The sequence below is a fragment of the Ambystoma mexicanum genome, chromosome 12 (assembly GCF_040938575.1).
Source record: "Ambystoma mexicanum isolate Mex_15411 chromosome 12, UKY_AmexF1_1, whole genome shotgun sequence".
In the NCBI taxonomy this organism is placed as follows: Eukaryota; Metazoa; Chordata; class Amphibia; order Caudata; family Ambystomatidae; genus Ambystoma; species Ambystoma mexicanum.
In genome coordinates, this window is record NC_090936.1 from 1,189,702,922 (window position 1) to 1,189,718,632 (window position 15,711).

General features: G+C 49.1%; 1 protein-coding gene across 2 annotated transcripts in view; it reads right to left on the reverse strand.

Moving 5' to 3' along the window:
• The window catches only part of MON2 (MON2 homolog, regulator of endosome-to-Golgi trafficking), a 1,155,350-nt gene that overhangs the window by 494,507 nt on the left and 645,132 nt on the right, over nt 1-15,711 (reverse strand). For both annotated transcript variants that reach the window (XM_069629845.1, XM_069629844.1), the window contains exons 16-19: nt 3,782-3,886; nt 3,603-3,683; nt 3,443-3,516; nt 3,266-3,356 (exon numbers count right to left, since the gene is read on the reverse strand). In XM_069629845.1, coding sequence (XP_069485946.1) covers nt 3,266-3,356; nt 3,443-3,516; nt 3,603-3,683; nt 3,782-3,886 — 351 coding nt within the window. The remainder of the gene's footprint in view (nt 1-3,265; nt 3,357-3,442; nt 3,517-3,602; nt 3,684-3,781; nt 3,887-15,711) is intronic.

The window sequence follows — 15,711 nt, forward strand, 5'->3', positions numbered from 1 at the left end:
CTTTTTCTGAAGGCTTTCCGGCGACTACCCTGGCACCCTCGAGATGTGCCTTGGATGCAGCAACAAAACTCAAAGGACTCTGCAAATTCAACCACATCACCCTGACCGTCATCAGATTTTACTGGCAGGTGCTGCAACCCTTGATCATCTTCAAATCCTATCTTTAAAGCAAGTGCCCAAGCTACCCCTGTTAGGGAGATTTGTGTTTTTTATGCTTCACCGCCTCTCCTAGTGAGGCCCCCAGCACTTTTGCTGGACTTCTGGACGTTTTTCTGTAATCCTGAATGAGTGGAGCCTTTTTCCACTCATTCATTCTTATGGGCTCGGGCTTTTGGAACTCTGTTCTTTGTGTTTTGCTGTGCAGTGGAGTCTACTTTCCTCCATATCTCTTTTAAGGCACCTGTATTTTTACTATTGCAGCACACAGCTCCTTAAGGTCAGTGTTGCTGGGGGCACTTTGGGTCCTCCTTTGAGATTATGTTCTGGATCCCAGAGTAACTACATTTCTTAAGGATAGATACTTGGTATCTCTCCTAAAACTTTCTAGTCTGAGAGACTGGCACACACCACCTTCTGTGAAGTGCCAAGGGGATACTTGGTATCCCCCTTCTCTCTGCTCCTTTGACTTTTATGTCACATAGACAATCTCCTAGGTATGGCTGGTGGCAGTGGACGTGTTCTACCAACTATTGTGTGATTTGTCTACCGCAGGCTATGTCCATAGCCCTAGTAGTACACAATAGGGTCACCCAAGTACTAACTTGGTGACTTTTCTTTTTTCGCCATAGTGTTGTTGTTTTTTGTCAGCCCTTCTTCTACCATCTTAGGAGGGGAAGGCCTGTATGAGCGTTTTGCCTTTGGCGGGAATCCTTGGGTGTCCCCGCCTACGCTCCAGTGTGTCTGGGCAGGCAGGAAGTGGGGTGGAGTTGTTCACTCCCCTGACCTTTGTCTGCCTGAATGCCTGAATGAAACCAGCTCCTGCTGGGGGTCTGGCTGTTCTAATTGGACAGCCACCTGCCCCTTTCTGTAAATTGCTGAGACAGATTGCAGAGGTGTGTGTGCTGGTACTGTATAAAAAGTGAGGCTCCTGAGTTGAAAGCCAAGTCGACCACTGGAAACTGAAATAACCGAAGAAGACGACCAGAGACGCCTGCAGACCCTTTGCAACACCATGAAACAACCACTCTGTCCTGACCTTGTTTTCTGTTGGACAGAGTTCAGTTAAGAGAGAACTTGAATCTGAGCCGTCTCTCGAGTTGCTGTGCCTCTCCAGAGCTGCAGAACCCCAATACCAGGAGATCTCCGACTCAATTGAAGTGCATCGTCATGGAAAGGCCGAATCCGTCCAAGGCTTTGCTGAGCTCCAGGTGACCCTCCAGAGACACAATCCGACCCGTCCAGTCCCCCTCAAAAGAGTGCAGGACTTCAGGAACTGAAGAAGATTGTCCTGGAGAATCGCGTCCTGTGTGGGTGCTGCAGAAAATATGCAAAAGCCACAGAGTGACCAGAGAAATTGGTGAAAGCCGTGCCAGAGGTCCTTCCTCGAGCATGTTGCTGAGAGATCCTGTCCATTGTCCTGCCTTTCGTCATTAGACCAAGGAATCCGGAGATCAGGCCCAGCACTGCCACATCGAGGAGAATCCAGCAACAATCTTTTCTTCAAACCTAAGGTACTGTGGGGAAAAGGAATTGCTTACCTTGATCCAAATAGTGCACATAGAGGTGTCTAGGGCAACCCCCCTTTTACCTCCCACTCAAGCTGCTGCTTGTGTCCCTTTAGCGAGTCCTTAACAGGGTCTCCAACGTTGGTTTAATCTTACTACATGTTAAAGACTAGAGACTCTAAAGTATCCACCAGAACCTTTTCGTATTCTGCTGCTTGTCAAGACTTTAAGTCCTCTCAAAACTTCCTTTAGTTAGGGTTGCATTTTGGAACTTAAAAGACTTGCTGTACAAATAAACAGCCTCTAGAAACTTAAGCCTTGCTAGTATAACACTAACCAACTGTTATCCTTTCAAAAAGTCATGATCATATATGCGTATGCAGAGTAAATGTCTTTACAGTATTTTTGCTAAGATTCGCGAGTGTGCTTTATTACCGATAATACTATAGAACTGCCATTACTGTCAAAAGCTGTAACAAATGTAATCGCAAGCAACTACAAACTAAGCAGTGGCCTTTGAAAAGTATTCTAAAGTATTCCTAAGTTTGTTGGTTTATTGCACTATTTAAAAGGGAGTCTAGTGTAAATATAATGCAAAAAACAAGGGGGGGGGGGGTTTAGCTGTCCCTCTGCCAGACATTAGTCACAGTTACGAGAGCCTGACCCAGAGTCTTTAGCTCACTATCTTTAACAGAGGAGAAATATCCAAAACATATTAGTCGTTGTCCTGCCCTGGGGCAGTCCAGCACCGAAATGCTAGGCAATTCTCCTCTGAACAAGAGTACCAACAGCAACCACAGACACATGTTTCGCTAAGGCTCTCGTAACGGACTAATATCCGGCACAGGGACTCCCAGGAGCCCCCCTTGCTTTTTGCAAGGTGTAAATATAAATATATATTTTAATATAAATGTATATGTGTTTCTTTGATGTACACTACTAACTAGGTTCAGTGTACTTACCTACAGCTCACATCTTCTTATGATAAGCCTGACTGCTCTGCCACTCTACCAAGGTTTCATGAGTAGTACAGACTGATACTAAGAGTTGGGATCTACAAACCATTGGGATAGTTTTGTAAAGTCTACCTAACAGTGGACTTTGAGAAAACTCCCCTTACAACCTCACTGAGAAACTCAGTATCTCCAGAGGCCTGCGATCAACCAGAAGTAAGGACATGTACAGACTTGAACTCCATCAGTGCAGAAAGGAAAGAACCAGAAGACAGGCCTTCCCCATTCAGGAAAGAGCTCAAGACCTTCCTCTTCAAGGAACACCTCGATCCACACACCCTCCCCACTACCCACCCCTACCTGAGACTCTGATCTGCTCCTCACTGTACTTCTCCTGGTTGTTTCTAGATCCCTTGAAGCAATTTGGTTGCCCTTCCCTGTTGTAGCTCCCCGCTCTCCTTCTTTGCTTCACTCACTGTGTTTTTCACCCTAGGATTGTAAAGCGCTCTGATGCTTAGCGAAGCTTGGTCCACACTCCCGCTCAAATACCATAATTGTAATAATAATAATAAAACTATTTCTAATTAAAAATAATAGAGTTTAAAAATCTACAAACAAAAGCTAGAAATCGTGTACAATGTTCCATACCTTATTGTTGCTGTAGGCCATGTCCATGGCTTCAAGAGACAGAGAGCAGAGGGCATTGATTAAATGGTGCAGAGATACATCATCCAGAAACCTGAAAAATGTCACACAAAGACTAAAACCCCATCTGCAAAATCAACTTAACATGACACAGGTTAATATCCAAGAAGGGTGACTTACTGCGAGCTTTCAAAAAGCCTTGACAGGATATTGGCAATAACTGGCAAATCTGTCATGACTGCTGTTGTCAAAACCTTAGACAGAAAGAAAATTACATGGAGTGTACAAGAGACCAGCTCGAAAGGCATTACTGCGTGACAAACAGAAGAACTGCGCTTACTGTGCTGGTGTTTTCCACTGCTCTGCCAGGCTTTAGGACTCCCCCACTGCATGGCTTCAGTCCCAGGATCCACACTAGATGCTGAAAAATATGAAATAGGCTCAGAAACAAAGAGGAAATGGAAATGTCCAATAAAAATGAATGAACAAACGTGATTTACTGAAGAGATGTAACCTTACCTGCAGGGTAGCTAGAACAAGCTGCCACGACGTCCCTAGGAAAGTACCATGACAGTGAGCTAGGTTCAGCAAAGTCCTCATACACTGGATATTTTTGGATGTCAACTGCACAAGAGAATGAGCACAGCATTACATTTGTGTTTAACACGCATCCCTAAAATGTAAAATAGTCAGAGGGCAAGAATAATTAACTATTTAAAACAAAAAAATCAACTGTCACCTGGTACAATCATGATAACTGCATTAAAATATTAGAAAAATTTGTAGACGCACAAGTATTTCAAATAGTGGGAAATGCTGTAAAGTTTTCCTTGCTATTGTGGATAGTACCAGCTCTTGGGAGACCTCAGTATATGGGGCTAGAGCATGATTCTGGCACTGGGTTAGCTAAAGAGAGCAATCAAAAGCTGCATAGTCAAGAGGAGGGGTCTGGCAAACAATGTAGTCTGGTGGTCTGAGGAACAATTATAGGTTGCTCTGCATCACCCCAAGTGCCAGTAGGACGCAGAGTACCCAACAGGTTGTAATCATGAATTGCATGTGTCCTACAAAGATAAATGCTGCATTCACACTCATCCGGGTGGGGGAACATTTACAGACCAAGAAAAATCATAAACAAACCACCAACCTACGCAATGTTTCTTACAACCCTGCAAGGCTCTGACTTCCAATGTAATCTAAGATTTGAGTTATTTGCCTACGACCATAGCGTTGAACATGAAAGCCAACAAATCAATGGTACTGAAACTGACAACTGTGGCATCTGTTGTTCCAGTACCATATTATTCATGGGTGATTTTAAAAAATCCTCTTATTTGGCCTATTAATTTGTGCCCTTATATAGAATTTAAATAAGTTACTCACTGTAGTGACTAACGTACACTCCTAGTCCGTAGTCCCCTTTCCTTCATACTGTATGGGTGTCCCTCGCCAGGGACGGGAACAGAACCTTTTTCATCCGAAAAATTATTTCCCCTTTCAATTTAGTTGCGTGTGGGTGCCCGGCCCAGTAGCATACACTCTCTTGACTCCACCCACCGGCGCCACAACTCAATCCCCTTTGACGCATCAACTGTATTACCATTGCCTAATCACGCTGGTTTTAAGGGGGGAGGTTGGTGGGACATATGGAGGAAAGGGGACTAGGAGTACGTTAGTCACTATGGTGAGCAACTTATAATTACTCCTACGTCCCGTCTCCTTTCCTCCATACTGAATTGGCAATTACTACTGATTTGAAGCCTTGCAGTGGAGAGATTTGAACCTCCTTAGGAACATTTCAGGACAGCCTGGGCAAATATCGCATCTGATCTAGCACTAAAGCAATACTGCTTGCAGAGGCAGCTGGGGAGGCCCATGTGGCCACCTTGCTGATAGTTTTCCATGGTACTTGTCTCTGGAATGCCACTGCCGTAGCTTTGGCCCTGACCGCATGAGTGTGCATGTTTGCTGGCAATTTCATGTGCTGCACCTCGTAAGCTCCCGTGATGGCCGAAATCATCCACCTTACTATAGAGGCCTTCAAGGCTCGAATCCCTGGTTTTGATCCTCCATAAGTGACGAACAAGGCGTCTGATTTGAAGGAAGCCCTTAGTCCTGTCCAAATAAAACGGAGGTCCTCTTCTGACATCGAGACAGTGCGGGACCCTTTCTGCTTCATCTTTCGGCTTTGGAAAGAACGTAGGAAGGACCGTTTCCTCACTGAGGTGGAACGAAGACACTATCTTTAGGAGAAAGGAAGGGTATGTTTGTATCACTACCTTGTCCAGATGTAAAATGCATTTAATTTTATAGATGACCTCAATGCTAGTTCAGGCCTGAGACGCCCCCAATTGGATTACTGCCTTGGGGCTCTTCGTTTGCCTTGAAAATCGCGACTAAATTGATTTTTTCGATCTTGGAGATTACAATAGCAGAAAAGATTGTCACCAGAATTTCGATACACACCTATGGCTGCTAGATATGTGCAGCACATGTCCCCCTACACGCCAGAGTGTGCTACATGTGCTGAGAAGGACATCACATGGTCTATAGTGCACCCTAAGGTGTATATGCCCTTGTCCCTGGTTCTTTTGCTTTTGTATTGGCACCTGGTAGATGCACTTCTAGCCCCCTGGATGATGTCCAGATTTTCTTGTGACAAATGGAGGTACTTGAAGGTTACTTGCTCAGGAACTAGCCTGTTAGGGCTAACTTCTCCAGGGAGGGGTGAAGTACCGACCCCCTTGCTTGGATAGTAGTGTATCCAGACCCAGTGGGAGGGGAACTGGTGGCTGAGTCGACAGTCGTAACAGGTCCGAGAAGCATGGTCTGGCAGGCCACTGTGGCACTATCAGAATATGACGCAGTAGCCCATCTCCCTGACCTTACATATGACCCTGTGTATCGTGGCGGTGGGGGGAATGCGTATGCCCAAAGGCCGTCCCACCGAATCTGCAACGCATCCCCCAGTGAAGCTGTGCCACGATCCAACCAGGACGCAAACTGGGGACATGTCCTGTTGAGCGAGGTGGTGAACAGGTCTACTTGTGGATGGCCCCATTTGTGGACGATCTCTCCCAGGACCCTCTCATTCAGTTGCCACTCATAATTGTCTATCCCCAACCTGCTGAGTCCGTCTGCTTCTAGGTTGGATACACACGGCAGATGAATGGCTGATAGCGATCTGTTGTGCGACAGTGCCCATTCCCAAATGTCTACTTTCAACCTGCACAGAGGCAGAGACCTGGTGCCCCCGTTTGTTGAGGTAGTACATGCAGGTGGAGCTGTCCTTCTGAATGCAGCCCGGGCTGCCGCCGATTTCTGGTAGAAAGGCTTTCAAGGCTAGCCATAAAGCCATACTTCCCAGCCAATTTATGTGCCTGTCCTGGTCCTATCTCGACCAGAAGCCGTGGACACTGTGGTCGTTCCAATTGGCTCCCCACCCCAGGAGATATGAGTGTGGTGATAATGTAAACTGGTAGATGCTGTCTGAATGGTTTACCCGTCAGGAGATTGGAGTCTGTCCTTCACCAAACAAGGTCCTGGTGGAGGTGGGTTGGTATGCTGACCAATGCTGCTTTGGAGCCAGTTTCCTGATTCCAAGAGGTCGAGAAATGTTGCTGCAGCCTCCTCATTTTGAGCCTCGTGTGAGGCACTGCCAGAATACAGGCCGCCATAATACCTAGTAGGTGCTGGTACCACCATGCCGATGTTACTGCCCTGCTCAGGAAATGGCCAGTAGCAGCTTTGATCGCTGCCACCTTGTCCGTGGAAGGGAATATCCTCTCTCTGTTTGTTTCCCAAATGAGGCCCAAGAAAGTCCAGGACTGAGTTGGTTGCAGTTTCTTGAAGTTGATGGAGAACCCCGGCTCGTATAGTGTGTGCTAAACCTGGCTGATGTGTTCGACTCCCTCTGGGAAATCCGCTGGTATTAATCTTCGAGGTACAGATATAGGTGGTGGCCCTCGGATCTGAGCAATGCTGCCACCACGTTCATTAATCTCGTAAAGACCCGCAGGGCTGAATTGAGACCGAATGGGAGATTCTTGTATTGGAAGTGGAAGCCCATGACCCGGAATCGTAGGAAGGATCGATGGCTTTGCCAAATTTGAACGTGTAGGTATGCATCTTTTAGATCCAGGGAGGACATCCAGTCTCCTCCACACAGGGACTCCGCTATCAATGCTGGCATAACCATCTTGAACTTTTGAAGTGGTTGGAAAAGGTTCATGGTAGAAAGGTCTAAGACAAATTGCAGGCCTGCCTGGTTCTTTTTCTGTAAGGCAAAGATGCAGGAGTAGAACCCCAAACCTTGTTGGCCAGGAGGAACTTTCTCCACTGCATGACTCGATATCAGCAAGCGGATCTCCGCCAGGAGAGTTGCTGTGCCAATCTGTGGGAGAGGGCAGGGGGAGGGTGCAGGGGGTTTGGGGGGGGGGTGGGAGAGGGTGAACTTGAGGTATGGGTAGGTGGAAGCCCTGGGAAACCATTGAGAGGATCCATGAATCTGCAAACCGTGTCTGCCACGACTGATAGTGAAGGGTAAGCCTGCCCCCCACAATAGAACTGTGGATCCTGATGACCCGGTCACAGTTTATTTCCCTCCAAGGCTAGCGTCTTGGAGAGGGACTGAAAAAAACCTTTATGTGTGGTCTTCTGCTGCTTACGGCGGTGCTGGCTAGGAGACCTGTTAGGTTGCCTAGTAAGGCGCGCTCTTGGAGGCCCCTGAAACCACCAAAGGTACGACCTCTGCTAGACCATGCATGGCTTTGGCTGAAACTCTTGGCAGCCGGCTTTGCCAGGATGGCCAGTGATTTGGATGTTTGGGAGCCATCAGTAGATTCATGAAGCAAGTCCCCTCCCCCGAAAGGCAGGTCCAGGCTTTGGTCCTGTATGTCAGGATTAAACCTATTGGCCTTAAGCCACGCCGTTCTCATGTCTGTAGCCACGCATATGGCCCTGCCCGCCGTATCTATGTGCGCTACCAATGATTCCATAAGGTCCTGAGCCACTATTTTAGCTTCTGCCAGACTGGCCCAGAACTGCGTCTGTCTATGGACGGGGAGATCAGGAAGGGAGTCCTTTATCTCCCTCCACAGTTTCTGGTTGACGGCAGCTAGCATGGCATCAGCATTTGCTTGCCTTAAGTGGAGAGTGGCGTTTGAATAGACTTATTTTTACATAGGACTCGAGGACCTTTTCCTCCTTGCCTAGTAGGGTTGAAGTGCATGAGGATGTGGAGGATTGAGGCTTAGCATACATAGATGCTGCCGCAATGACTGAGGAATGCGGCTGGGGGTGCACGGACAGGATGAGGGAATCTCCTTCCACTTGTCTGTATTTGGCATCTAGTCGTTTGTTAGTTGGCTGTGTATTGTGTGAGTTTTTGCCCAACCGTTCTTTGCTATGGCCTCTACGTCCTTTTGCAAGGGAATGCCTGACTTGGAGGTAGGGCGGATTGTAAGTACCTCTGCCAGGACTCCCACCTCTGGCTGCGCTATGCCTAAATACTCCACCTCGCCTGACAACCTTTCATGGAAAGCTCTTGCGGAGGAGGAAGTATCCTGAGGCTCGTTGTCATCTGTGTCCCCGGCTGTGTCTTGGAGGTCCACAGAGTCTGCTGGAGAGATGCTCGAAGGAACTGGCAGCAGCTGCACCGCGCTGATAGGCTGGCCGGGAGGCTACATGGGCTAGGGCGAGGCCACCGTGGTGTTTGGGACTTAGGGCTGTATGGTAGCCAACTCTTGTGATGGAGACAGTGTCTGTACTGGAAATGGCTGCTGCGGGAGGGCTAGTGAGATCATGCCTTGGATAATACCCTGAAGTATATTCCCCATCTGACGAGATTTCATTAGGGCAAGGAACTTGTCAAAAAAGCGTTCACATGCTGGTGAACCACGCTCCTGCAATGGTACACAGGTGTGTGCCAGTGCATACTGCCGAGTCCTCACTGTGGCTTGCCTGCCCTGGGCATAGCCTGCCTCTGTGTAGGGTTCCTTTGTACATGTAGTCGGGTATGAGGTGCACCATGTGACCATAGTCAACCATTCCACCCTCGTCGTGAAATCAGGCCTTTGAGCTCGCTGAAGTGCGCGTCTCCGGACGAGCTGCCATTTTGACTGGCTGCACGGCCATTTTATCTTGCACTACAGCATATGCTTGATGCGTGTCAACTGATGCCCCGGGCCTGGCCCCAGTCTGTCTACTTGGGAGCATAGGTTCGGGCATTCCCTGCACCTCAGGTATGGACCTGGGAGGCAATGTGCCCTCGGATGTGACTCCGGTAGTGCTTTCCATATTGCATGCAGGCGCCCCCTCAGGCTTGTGCCCGTTAGTAGAGCAGAGCCCCTCGGGGGTGGGGGGGGATTCCCCGTACCAGAGCTCTTGGGCCCCTCTGCGCTGGGACCGAGAGGATCCATGGTCCCTTGACCGTGAGGCCGGCAGCTCGGAGAGCCTCAGTCCCCTTGCTGGTACTAGAGTCTAATAGGCTCCTCCCGCTTGGTTGCTTCCCTGGAAAGGAGTCGCCCTGGCAGGGTGCTTTTGAGAACAATATACTTCCCTTCGGTTTGGTCTTCCTGCGCACATACTCCTTGATCTGCTCTAGTGGTGATCTGGAAAACAACTCCCTCCACCTGGCTAACCTGTTCTTTAGAGCTCGTGGAGTAAGTGTGTCGAACGCTGAGCAGCCGTGGTCTTCACCCAGGCACCGCAGGCAGAGCACGTGCGGGTCCAAAGTGGGGAAGGATCCGTCGCAGGCAGGGCACCTTCTAAATCCCACCACGGTCAACATGACCTTGTAGTGAGATTGCTCGCACTGCTATGGCTACATTGTGTTACCCTCACAGTGGGATTGCTTGCTCTGCAATGGGTGGATTGCGTTGAACTTGCACTAAGATTACTTGCACTGAAATGGCTACATTGTGTTCCACTTATGGTGAGATTGCTTGCACTGCAATGGCTACATTGTGTTGCCCTTGCAGTGAGATTGCTTGCACTCCAATGGCTACATTACATTGCCCTTGCGGTGTGATTGCTTGCACTGCAATGGCTGCACTGAGTTGCCCCTTGCAGTGGGATTGCTTGTACTGCAATGGCTGCATTGCGTTGCCTTTACGGTGAGATGGCTTGCACTGAAACAGCTGCATTGTGTTCTCACCAACACTTTCGCTCGCCCCTTACTTTAATTACCGCCAGGTTCCACATTGGTGTGGAATTATCGAGATATTGGCAATCACCCCACCACCTGAGAGGTTGTCATTGGCAGATGCACTGGCCACAGGAGTATGAAATGGAGGATAAGGGGAGCTATGAGAGAGCATGTTTGAGGTGGGGGCTAGAGGAGTAAGGAACCTGTATGCCAGTCAGACCCAGATCAGGACAGAGCCGCAACAGGGGAGAATACGCAAGCCGAGCGCTTCAATTCAGGATAGAGACGCAAACTAACCAACCCTACTAACAATTTCCCTTTCTGCATACACCTCTCAAACTCCAAACCAAACACAACCAAAACCTACAGCACAACAAACCGCACAAACTTCACTACATTGCAACAACAAAACAAAAACACATAGCCTTGCACAACAGTACACAAAGACTACCGGCCGCAAACACCCCAGGCCCAGCCAACGGACCTACCGGGCTGAGGCCGCCAACAGCACATCACTGCTCTCTTGCACTTTTCCTGCTTCCTCCCACTAACTCAACCTCCTCCTCCTCTTTCAGAGCCGCCAGAGCGCAAAGGGACCACTCCGGTGGTGATAGTGCGCGGTACAAATGTCCTTTAACATTAACATTGTGTTGCCATTGCGGTGAGATTGCTTGCACTGCAATGCGGTGAGATTGCTTGCACGGCAATGGCTGCATTGCATTGCCTTTCCGGTGAGATTGCTTGCACTACAACGGCAGGATTGTGTTGCCCTTGCAATGAGATTGCTTGCACTGCAACGGATACATTGTGTTGCCCTTGCAATGAGATTGCTTGCACTGCAACGGATACATTGTGTTGCCCTTGCAATGAGATTGCTTGCACTACAATGGCTGTATTGTGTTGCCCTTGCTGTGAGATTGCTTGCACTGCAACGGCTGCATTGTTTTGCCCTTGTGGTGAGGTTGCTTGCACTGCAACGCCTGCATTGTGTTGCCCTTGTGGTGAGGTTGCTTGCACTGCAACGGCTGCATTGTGTTGCCCTAGCGGTGAGATGGCTTGCACTGCAACGGCAGCATTGCGTTACCCTTGCGGTGAGATTGCTTGCACTGCAACGGCTGCATTGTGTTGCCCTTGCGGTGAGATTGCTTGCACTGCAATGGCTACATTGTTTTGCCCTGGTGGTGAGATTGTTTTCACTGCAACGGCTGCATTGTGTTTCCCTTGCTGTGAGATTGCCCTTGCGGTGAGATTGCTAGCACTGCATTGACCTTACAGTGAGATGGAGCTCATTGAATTGTCATAGCTTCTACCAGCTTCGTGCTCTTGATGGCCTTTTCAATCCACACTACGCACATTCTATATAAGTGCTTGCTTAATGACACCACTTTACCGTGATAAAGTATTATTGTGTAAAAAGATTATTTGATCATTATTAAACCAACACAACCCTCTAGGGGAAATGCAAAATACTTATCAAGCACTATTTGCAAATTATCAATATTATAAGCTTTTCCATTTCTAAATTAGAGTAGAATAAGTAATGGTAAATCCTGGGCAATGTTCATAATCGGCAATAAATGCATGCTTTGTTGGGAAATGGGAAGAGAAAGACACCGAAAGCTAAAACATCAATCGTGTGCATGGAACCCCTAACCCATTGCATTACACCTTCCGCACAAAGGAGGAGGTGGACATTGCCGTACAGGAATCCATGGCTTGAGAGGACAGCGGGGCATGGGGAACTGCCATGTGCCACTGCACGGGATCATTTTCCCGGTAAGCAGAGTGCACGCACAGCTGTAGCAGTAGCATTCAGAATGAACACCAGATAGGTTGACATCACTCTAAATTAAGTGCCTCATAACCTCTTACAATGACTTATGCACTGGCGATGGAGCAGTGCCTGTTTCTAAATGTAAGCAGGCGGCACTTCCTGCTTCCTGGGGAAGGAACCTAACTGGAAGTTCTAATACATCACTGAACGCTTATGCCAGTGTCCTACACAGGGAGGGATGCCAGCTAAACTCGTGAGTCGCCTATCGCAAGTGCCAAGACAGCAGCAAAGATTCAGGCCCGGGAAAGCAGAACAGCTGCCCGCACTGCACACACAGAGAGAATTGCACTATGTAAAGACACGTGCATGGGCTGGCACCGCACAACCTGAGGAACAAGGCCATGCTGCCACCTCTGCTCAGACCAACCAGCCACCAGTGCGGCAGTCTGTGCAAAGATTCGGGCCCTGGAAAGCATAACGGATGCACGCACTGCACAAACGGAGAGAACAACAAGTTACTTTCTTACCTGGTAACGTTCTTTCGATGGGATGTTCCTCCGACGTATTCCACATCTATGACAGTAATCGCCACAGCTGTGCTGCCTCAGAATTGTTTTTTGGTATTGGCGTCCTGCGTCGATGACGTCGATACGCTGTCCTCGTGGGTCTCTGTCGAGGCTCGACGTCCCCAGATGTTATATCTAGGATGCACGGCGCCCGTAGCCTCAGTTGTAGTTTTTTCCCAGAACGTGTGGCACCAATCTCCTGCCAGTATGACTGCATAAAGCCTTGCGGAAAGGTAAGCTGCAATCACACAAGAAATTCAGTAGAGGGGCAGGCTGGGAGGGTGCGATGTGGAATACGTCGGAGGAACATCCCATCGAAATAACGTTACCAGGTAAGAAAGTAACTTGTTCTTCGAGGGGATTGTGTTCTCCGACGTATTCCACATATATGACAGACTCCCAAAGCAGTATCAACGTATGGAGGTGGGAAAAGAATTTCGAATTTTAGAATACCCAATCAAATTCCAGAATAGAGGACCGCCTTACCAAAGGCCAAATCTTGCCCATGGATAGAATCCAGGGAGTAGTGTTTTACAAAAGTATGGACAGAGGCCCATGTGGCTGCTTCACAAATATTACGAATTGGAACACCCCCCTGCAGAGCAGTAGAGGCAGCCACACCCCTAGTAGAATGGGCCCGTAAGCCTACCAGAGGGTCTTTACCCGACAAACGGTAACATTCAGAGATCGTCAAAATGATCCATCTGGACAAGGTCTGGTTGGTAACAGCTTGACCTAAACGCCTACAAACAGCTGATTGTCCACTCTGACCCGGGACATCCGTGAGAGATAGAAGCTCAAAGCTCTCCTTGGATCCAACCTATGGAGCCTCTCCAATTCCTTACCAGGATGTGGAGGAGGATAGAACGCCGGAAGAATTACCTTCTGGCTCAAATGAAATTCCGACACAACCTTCGGAAGAAAAGAAGGACAAATCCTAAGGACAACCCTGTCCTTATGGAACACCGTGAAAGGTGGCTTGGTGGATAGTGCCTGCAACTCACTCACTCTGCGAGCAGAAGTAACCGCAACCAAAAATACAGTCTTAAAGGTCAACTGTCTCAAAGGACAAGAATGTAAGGGCTCAAACGGAGCTCCCATGAGGAATTTTAGAACCAAGTTCAAATCCCATCCCGGCACCTGGAACGGGGTGGGTGGAAACACATTAGTTAGTACTTTCAAAAACTGAGAAATCAAAGGAATCTTAAAATAAGAACACTCCTCAGACGAGCGCTTAAATATGGACAGAGCCACCAGGTAACCCTTAATGGTACCCACTTGAAAGCCCTTGTGGGCTAATGAAAGCAAAAAAGACAAAACCACAGGAATTGAACACTGAAAAGGATCCACATTCTGAACCCTGCACCAGTCGCAGAACTTTCTCCAACGGCAACGATACCGATATTTTGTTGCTGGCCTTCTGGCCAAAAGCAACACCTCCATCACGTCTTCAGGGAGGTCCCAATCCTTGTATCTCAAGCTTTCAGATACCAAGTATGAAGGTTGAGAGACTTGACCTCTGGATGGTGAACCCGACCCCCCTCCCATGAGAGCAGATCGTCTCGGTAGGGAAGACGGCGTGGAGGGCAGATGGATATGTCGAGAAGGTCCGGGTACCACGCTCTCCTGGCCCATGCTGAAGCAATGAGGATCATTCGGGAAGCGAACCTTTGTTACCTCCGCAACACTTGCGGAATGACAAGGACGGGAGGAAACGCATACAACAGTGGGAAGGACCACTCCACTACGAATGCGTCCCCTAAGGCTCCTCTTAGAGGAAATTCCCGCAAGCAGAATCTTTCGCACTTCCGGTTGACACTGGTGGCAAAGAGATCCACTTGAGGGGTCTCCCAAAGGGCGAAGATCTCCAAGAGAACTTCCTGAGCCAGCTAACACTTGTGAGAGACCGTGCTCTGCCTGCTCAGAGCGTCCACCGCCGCGTTTTCGTTGCCGGCCAGATGAACTTCCGTGATCGAAATTTCCTGCTGAATGGCCCAGAACCAGAGCTGCATCGCCTCCCTGCACAGTGGGAGTGACCCTGCCCCCCCTTTTGTTGAGGTAGTGCATTGCCACTGTATTGTCCGTCATAATCAGGATATTCTTCCCCAGCACAGACAGCAGAAAAGCCTTCAGGGCTAGCCTGACAGCTCGCAGCTCTGACAGATTGATGTGGAGTCTGGACTCGACAGAGACCAATGACCGCTGTCAACTCGTTGGCATGAGCTCCCCATCCCGTGAGGGATATGTCCGTCGCGATCGTCACCTCCGGCCAGGGTAGCCAAAATGGTGCTCCCTTGATCAGAATGCCTTTGTCGGCCCACCAAAGAAGATCCTGGGCGACCGAGGGCGGCACCTGAACGGGATACGACATCCCGCAGGAGCACTGCGACCACTGCATCTTGAGAGCCCACTGCAGAGATCTCTCATTGCAGCCTGGCTTACGGCACCAATAGAATGCAGGATTCCATGAGGCCGAGCAACCTCAAGAACTCGAACGCCGGGAAACTCTGGGTATGTTGAAACTTGTCCACCATCTGTAGAATGTGATGAGCCCTCACCTGGGGAGGCGAACACTGCCCCAGGGATGTGTCGAGCACTGCTCAGATGTACTGGAGCCGCTGGGTAGGTGTCACGTGGGACTTCAAGTTGAGGGAGAAGCCCAGTTTGTGAAGGGAGTGGCAGGTGACGGACAGATGATCCAGAACTTGCTCAGGAGAGCGCGCCCTGAGCAACCAATCGTCCAGGTAGGGTAGACGTGAATCCCCCCTTTCATGAGTGAGCTGAAGCGGCTGCGGCAGTGCCTGAGGGAAAAGAGGCAACTGCCCGAGCGGCTTTGGCACCTCAAGTCCCTTGTTTTCCACCTCTGGTACTCCTACGTTTGCCCCCTTGACTGGCAGCTCCTCGATCTACCAAAAGAAGAGTAGTATCGATAGGAACCTCCCCTCCACTGCTGTCCCCTAGG